Raw genomic sequence first — 7,771 nt, 5'->3', positions numbered from 1 at the left:
GCCCAGGGTGTGGCTTAGACATGTGTCTCCTAATGAGCAGGCTGAGTACCCAGGAAGTCTCAGGATCTGATGAGTTCCTTGGAAGGGATTCTTTCGTATTGTCCCTTGCGAGTGATTCAGAAGGGGCACAAAACACACGGCAGTTGTCCCTGAGTATCTGGGTGGTGGCCTGATTCTAATTCCCTTATTTAAAATGACATGGAATTTGCAAATAACCTATGTATATCCTCACATATGTATTAAATACTATATTACTTATAATATCTAATAAAATGCAAGTTTTATGTAAACAGTTCTTATACTGTATTGTTTAGGGAAAATTTAAGCAAAAATTCTGTACTCTGGATGCCAAATCCTGGAATATGCAGGCTGACTGTACCTGGTGAGACACAGAGTAAGGAAATGCTTTCCTTCTTCCAGTCTCAGTGTCTTCCTCCTATAGGAGGGTAACAGTGTCTTTGGGGGCTGTGGAGGTAGAATCAGGAATGTGAGTGACTGGCTATGCCTGTGGCCAGGGATTATGATTATGCATCCAGCAAGTTCCCATTTCCCCAGAATGTTCTCCACCAAGACCAAGAATTTGGCTGAGTTTCTTAGAAGAGCTCTGTGCCCATTTTACACACAGAGAAGCCAGGTCCAGAGAGGTGCTGGGACTTTTCCAAGAGCAGCAGTTGGCAGGTGCTCTCAACAGTCTCTAGGTCCCTGGCCCCAGGCGGTGATCCCTCTATTAAGCCACTCCTGCTCTGTCCCAGGTGGAATCCCATGGCAGGCCAGGCGTGGCAGCCTGGTGGTTTCCCGCTGCTAAAGGACCTCGGCCTTTGTGCCACGCGGGCACCACCTCCTGGCCGGCCCCTCCCTGCTCGAGGGACAGCCTTTACCTGTCCTGGACAACACCACCCTGCCAACAGCTCGGCTGACTCCTCATTCAGCACTCCAACTTTGGTGCTGCTGGCCCACAGTGCAGAGCACCTGCAACAGCAGCAGCAGCAACAGCAGTGCAGGAGCTTTGATTCACCGGCTGCCCCTCCATTGCGGATCCCCTCCCCCAGGGCTGATAATTAACTCCGAGGCTGAATAAGAAGTGAGCAGTCCAGGCGTGGGGGAAGGATTTGCCGCCTCCGCCATGGACAGTAGCACCTGGAGCCCATCGCCCACCACCGCTGCTGCTCCAGTGGAATCCTATGAGCGCATCCGAAATGCTGCGGACATCTCTGTCATTGTCATCTACTTTGTGGTTGTGATGGCCGTCGGGCTATGGGTATGTAGGGGCCCTGAGACCAGAGCTGAAGGGGGGCACACAAAGGGCTGGTGTCTCTGAGCTGCCAGGAGATGGATGCAGGCAAGTGGGAAAGCGTTGGAAACCCTTGAGAGGTGTTGAGGGGTGCAATGTGTGGACAGCAAGCAAGCATGAAATTCAGTTAGAGGGGATCCCAGGGGAGCATCAGGAAAGCCAAGAGATTCCTGGGGCCTATGAGCAAAGAAGGAAGGTGGAGGATTGCTGAGACAAGGAGAGAGTAAAAAGGGCAGGAAAGTGCCAGGAGGCAAAGAGGGTCAACCAGGTGACTACTGCCTTATGTTAGTTAACCAACTTGAAATGGGAAAAAAACCGTGTCAAGCCAGAAAGTCACAGCCCCTGTCAGGCTCAGGTGCTTGGGGCAGTCTGTGGGGGAGGCTGACCCATGTCACTGCTCCTGGGGAAGGTTAAACAAGAGGCCTTTGCCAGGGAATCCCAGGGGCTGGAGCTAATTAGGAATGGGGAAGTTATATGGAGCAGGAGGAGGAAGACCAGAGAGTGCCCTGGTGCTGCAGAGAGGGAAGTGCATGTGTCTCCCCTTGGGACTCTGGGGACACACCAAACCAGAGAAACTTGTTCTCTGCATCCTGGAACTTGGAAAGTTCATTTATGACAGACTCTGGCACACCTAACACTAAAAGAGAAGGTATTTTAAAAGCTTTGCCACTTTAAATTCCAGCCACTTTCAAGGGTTTTAAATTCCAGCCACTTTTAAGGGTTGTCCTGGATGGGGGTGACAGATAGAGGGGGCTGCTGTGCCAGTCAGACCTATTTGTGTTGAACCCTTCAGACTTAGAGGGAAGGATGGGCACTAACCCTTCTATGGGCACTGAAACTTTCAGGAGTAAAAGGAAGTGTGGATTTTTTTATTTTTTAAAGAAATTATAGGGTTGGTGTGGCTTATTCTTCCTCAATATTCTCAGCTTCCCCCAAAAGAGTGGGAAATATTCAAGTAGGAGCCAGAATTGGCTTTCTCAGGCTTGAAACAAAATGACCAGGTAAGATAGCTTCCTATAGCCTCAGTTTACCCAAGAATAACATAGGTACAGTTGCATCTAATCTTATGACTTCTCAAAGATATTGTGAGGATCTGCAGAGATGAATCTGCAAACTTTTATAGACTTTGGGAATTATTTTTGGAATCTCATTTGCCCTACAGGGTGTTACCCAGACTCTGAATAATTTGGTCTGTTAAGGAAAATGGGCAAAATGGTTAGCTGGGTAGAACATCTATACAAAAAGCCACAAGACAGAAATAAATGCTAATCCCCAGTTTACAAAAGAGGAAGTTGAAACCCCAAGTGGTTGTGATTTGCCTAAGATTTTGCAATACATAGGGTTGTTCCTGGAACTCAGGCTGTCATGACTCCTGGTTTCTCAAGGTATCAGGCATACTGTCACTGTGTCTGCCTTAATACTTCCCACTTCTCCCCCGCTTATATTCACTGGATCCAAGATGTGAATCTATCATTTGGTAGCTATGCTATACTGCCCATTTCCCCGACAATCCCGATAATCTCAGTTTTGTAAACCAATCTCTTTAGCCCTGCCAGTACTACAGATGTTTACATTTTTTATGGTATTTGCACTTCTGAAATATCTGTGAATCAGTACCACTTGTCCTTTTAAATGCTGGTTAATGAGCCTGCTAGTATTTGTCGACATTTAATCTTCCCCCATTAGCAGTGCCCCTGGACCCTGATCATTTAACATGCTGAATTTCTTCCAGTCAAGACTCCCCTTTTTACTATGAAAGGATTAAGAGTGACTTTGGGATAGGCATTCTGACTCATGCCTATCCCAAAGTCACTCTTAATCCTTTCATAGTAAAAAGGGGAGTCTTGACTGGAAGAAATTCAGCATGTTAAATCCCTGTGCTGCAGGGATACAAGGGTCCAGGCCCATTTTAGCAACATCCCTCTGTCACCATCCTGTCACTTCCAATATTCTTCAGTAGTTTCATATTCTTCCATCTGTGACTCATTCGATCATACTTGAGCTTTGGATTGTGACTTCTTTGGTATTTATTTCCACTTTTATTTCCTCTCAGGTGGCTTCTTGGGGGACTTATATCTTCTGAAAGTGAATCTCTATACTTGTCATGCTGGAACATTTCAACTATCCTCTAACTCTCTCTGGCCAGGGTTTGTTAAAATTATGGTCCATGAGCCAAATCTGACCCACACCCTGTTTTTGTATGATCCACAAACTAAAAATACTTTTTACACATTTATCTCTCTCTTTTTATCTATCTATCTATCTATCTATCTATCTATCTATCTATCATCTATCTATCTATAATTGAATCCATAGGCATTTAACTACTGAGCAACACTCTAGCCCTTTTTATTTTATTTTAGTTTTTTTTTTTTTAAATTTTGAGACAGAGTCTTACTAGGTTGATTATGGCCTCACTAAATTGCTGAGACTGGCTTTGAACCTGTGATCCTCCTTCCTCAGCCTCCAGAGTCGCTGGGATTACAAGTGTGTACCACCACACCCAGCTGCTTTTCACACTTTAAAGTGTCATAAATACAAAGCAAACCAAACCAAAACAAAACAAAAAATAGGGCAGCATGTATCCCACAAAATATTAAGCATTTACTATCAGGTTCTTTTTCCTTACAGAATAAATTTAATGACCCTTGTCTTATGTACTGAGCTAGAATGGTGTCTAATGCCTGAGCTGGAATGGTGTCTGGGTGAACCCTAACTTTTTTTATTTTACAGATTAGGATCAGAAAGGGTGGCTAGAAGTGAATCAGATGAATCAATATAGAGCTGGAATTAGGACTCAGGTCATAGATACCAAATCCAATGTTCTTCCCAATATTCTTTCTTGCCCCCTCTAAGACACTATTCTTTTTTGGAATACTCTCTCCTTTGACCTTTCAGCTGTGACAGTGACACAGTGACAGTGTCCAAGTGGTTCTGAGTTTCTTTTTTATGTATATATGTTCATAAAGATGAAACCTAAAGTTTATTGACTTCAATCCTCTTCATCTTATGCTTACATCTATTCTTTAATCCATTTGTCAAAGTCACTTTGGCTAGTTGTCAACATCCTTGACTTGAATACTTTCAGCAGAAAATCTTCCCAGTGGCCCCATGGCCATCTCTGAACAGCACTGACAAAAAGGAGCTGGGACCCAGCTTCAACCTGACATCCTGGGGCTTCTCCCATTTTTTTTTTTTTTTGTTATGCTCTATGCAGGATGCACTGAGTGTGACTGTCCTGTTTTACATATCAGAAGGTAATAGGCCACACCTGAGTCTTCTCTCCAGGCCCAACATCTCCGGTTTCTTAATCTATTCCTCATTTAAACTGAGGACTAAAGTTCCTTCCTTTTGCTCAATGATGTTTGTATTCCATTGAGAAAACCAAACCAACCAACCAACCAACCAAACAAAAAACATTCTGAGTTAATTGTTCTTCTTTTGCTCTCACAGCTTGCCATTGTGAGTTTATTCTCTTCTAGTTGTAGGATAGAGCGGCAAATTTAACACTATGGTTTACAAAGTGAACCCTAGGACCTTGAAGTTTTTTTTGTGCCTATCCTAATCATGAGACAGTGCTTTTCCATGCATAAGGCATTTACTGAGTTTTATAGGGATTAAAAATTTGTAATATGGTAACACAAAGTAAAAGAACATGTAAGGACTTTGAACAAGGTAACAATGGTGTTCTCTAGGTGATCAGAGGAGGGAGAGATTATTTTTGCCTGGGGAAGGGAAGAGTACATAGAAGAGATTTCCAAGGGGGGAGTGTCAGGTAGGGTTTTACAGGGAAGGTGACATTTGAGAGGTCTTGAGGGATGGGTAGGCAGAGATGAGGAGAGGATAACCATGCTGGAGAGGAAAGGCCTTGTGGAGGTGCACCTCTCTTTACCTTTGGTACATCTCCAATATCTTTTCTGAATTACTCCAGCTCCCCATTCTAGACCCTGCCCTTACATTCTTCCTCTAAGCTCTTCATTTCTGAAGAACTGGGAAATCTTTGTGTCTGGACCTCAACCTACTTTTCCTGTCTCCCTAATCACCTTCTTTGACTTCAGAATGATTTTTCCCTAACCCACCACTAAGTCATTGGGATTTATTTCTATTTCAGCCCTAGTGACCTTCTTATGTGTTTTAATCTGTTGGCTCTCCTGTTACTCTCAAAACATCCACTATAGAGCCCTCAGAGTATGTCCAATGGGATGGAAGACCCTGCTAGGAGTCCAGAAAGCCCTGATGCGCTCTCCTTGGTACTGCCTAGCACCCAGGGATGCTCAACAAATCTGTTATTAGATTAGATGCATAAATGATGCTGCTTCTTAAAGGACTCTATTCAATACTTCTTTGCTGTGTGACAATCTAGCAATGAGTCATCCACTGCAGACTTGTTTGCTGAATGAAGTTTCTAAATGCCTGAAATGTCACCATCAGAGGTTAATTTCTTTAGACCAGTGATGCCTTTTAGCCTCATGGTCAGCTATGAAAACACAAACACATCAGGTGGGGCTAAGTCCCTATCAGTCATTAATATTTTCGGGGAGATTAGCAAGTGTCTGCTGAGAGAAAGCCAATGTCAGAAAAGAGGAGGGCCAGGGACAAGCCTAATTTTATGCTGAAAGCCTGGACCTGGGCCTGGGCCTGAGCTCAAACAGAAATAAGCTGCAGTCTCAGAAACAACATTCCAAAGAAGGCTTGAGAAGAGCTGGTCATCATGCATTAAACATACATGTCACATTTCTCCTCCTAAGACTTCACTGACTGCTTATTGCTTATGAATACAGCCTGTAACTTTTAGCCTGGCATTTGAGATCTTGGCTCACCTCTCACCACTCTCCCTATTCATATGCCTCAGTCAGGTTCAACAACTAACACTGTTTGCCATTCCTTCCCTCCCCAGCCTGGGTGTAGTTCCACCTCTGGATCACTGAACTCCTGAAATCCCCCTCCCTTTTCCTTTAACATTTGCTGAAATGCTGCCCACTCTGGGAAGCTTTTCCTCTTGTCCTCTTTTTAGAAGAAATTGTTCCCTTTCTCTGTATTTATCACATTAGTCACAATATATTGCCAAAGAATGATTCCAGCAAGCTCCTACTTACATCTTCAGGGAGGGATAAATTTGTATTGAGTTTGAATGTCTGTTTTTTTAATGCAATATTTAGTATCAACATCTTGCAATCTTACAGTATTTTCTTTTTTGACAATAGCTTTATTAAGATACAATGCACATACCATATAGTACTTTTCAAAAGCATGATATTTTATTTGGTACATTGATATTCTTGCAAGAAAGAGGTTAAAATTTCTATTTCCAAAAGGTATTGGAGGAGAGGAGAAAAGAGAGGTACTGGAGAAAAATCAACTGAATTGTATTGTTATACCTTTTTGTGTGTGTGTGTTTACATGTATGAAAGCATGCATATATAACAGTAAATCTATTATGTATAATTATAATGCATCGATAAAAATTTAAGAGTTGCATTTCCTCCTATTTAATGAAAGCAAATAGATTCAGGTGGAGGGGCTTGTTCAGAGCCAATTGCAGAGTGAGTTAGTGTTACCAGCAGCCTAACCCAGAGATCCTGCCTGGATCCTGATTGGCTGGATCTGGCCACCCACCCACCCAATAGGCAAAATATGGAAAATAAAAAATGAATTATTTGCAGTTTGGTCAAACTAGGAAGAAGCAGTGAGGTTGTTTATCTGCAGGACCCACAGAAGTGGTTATAATTTGTAGAAACAAAAGCCAGATGGCATACATATGAATATTTAGTTACCTGCACTAGACAGACTGAGGCAGGGGGCAATTGCCATTCTGTTTCTTTGGCATCCCCCAGGCTAAAGATTTTATTCCCAGTATGAGGAAAGACACAATGCAGAAAAATACTTATCAGGAAGTTGTCCTTAATTTCAGTTTGTTTCACTGGCACTAGGGGAATTGTTTAAGCCTTCTGAGCCTCAGTTTCCTTGTCTGTCAACTGTAGGGCCCTGCCTCCATCATCTAAGTATCGTGAGGGTCCAGGGGAATAGGAAAGCAAAAGAAGGCCAAAAAGTGGAGTGGTTAAAGAAAGTGCCAGACAATATGTCAATCAATGGAAGGGTAACTGATGTGATACAGCAATCTGTATACAGGGTAAAATTGGGAGTTCATAACCCACTTGAATCAAACAGTGAAATATGATGTATTAAGAACTATGTAATGTTTTGAACGACCAACAATAAAAAAAAAAAGAAATAGTGTGATTTTCCCAGCCTCAATTTCTGCATCTATAAAATGGCAGAAAACAGAAATGAAAAGACAGTTAACTTTATAAGTAAATGAACATTCAATGAACACATAAGATGGGAATAAAATTAAGCAGTTTCCAACATAACAGGTTTCTTCCCTCAAGGACAGTTTGCCTCCTTCAACAGTTACAAGGGGGCTGGGGATATGGCTCAAGTGGTAGCGCACTCGCCTGGCATGCATGCGGCCTGGGTTCG

General features: G+C 42.9%; 1 protein-coding gene across 4 annotated transcripts in view; it reads left to right on the top strand.

Annotated features, from left to right (window-relative positions):
• Positions 1-1,123: 1,123 nt before the first annotated feature.
• Positions 1,124-7,771, top strand: part of LOC113198067 (sodium/glucose cotransporter 1) — a 69,372-nt gene continuing 62,724 nt past the window's right edge. For 2 of the 4 annotated variants that reach the window (XM_026410651.2, XM_026410652.2), the window contains exon 1: positions 1,124-1,258. In XM_026410651.2, coding sequence (XP_026266436.2) covers positions 1,124-1,258 — 135 coding nt within the window. The remainder of the gene's footprint in view (positions 1,259-7,771) is intronic. The other 2 variants (XM_026410654.2, XM_026410653.2) reach the window with 1 other exon arrangement.

Source organism: Urocitellus parryii, chromosome 3 (assembly GCF_045843805.1).
Source record: "Urocitellus parryii isolate mUroPar1 chromosome 3, mUroPar1.hap1, whole genome shotgun sequence".
Classification (NCBI taxonomy): Eukaryota; Metazoa; Chordata; class Mammalia; order Rodentia; family Sciuridae; genus Urocitellus; species Urocitellus parryii.
The sequence above is the reverse complement of the archived record's forward strand: the minus strand, read 5'-3'. Positions and strand labels throughout refer to the sequence as shown.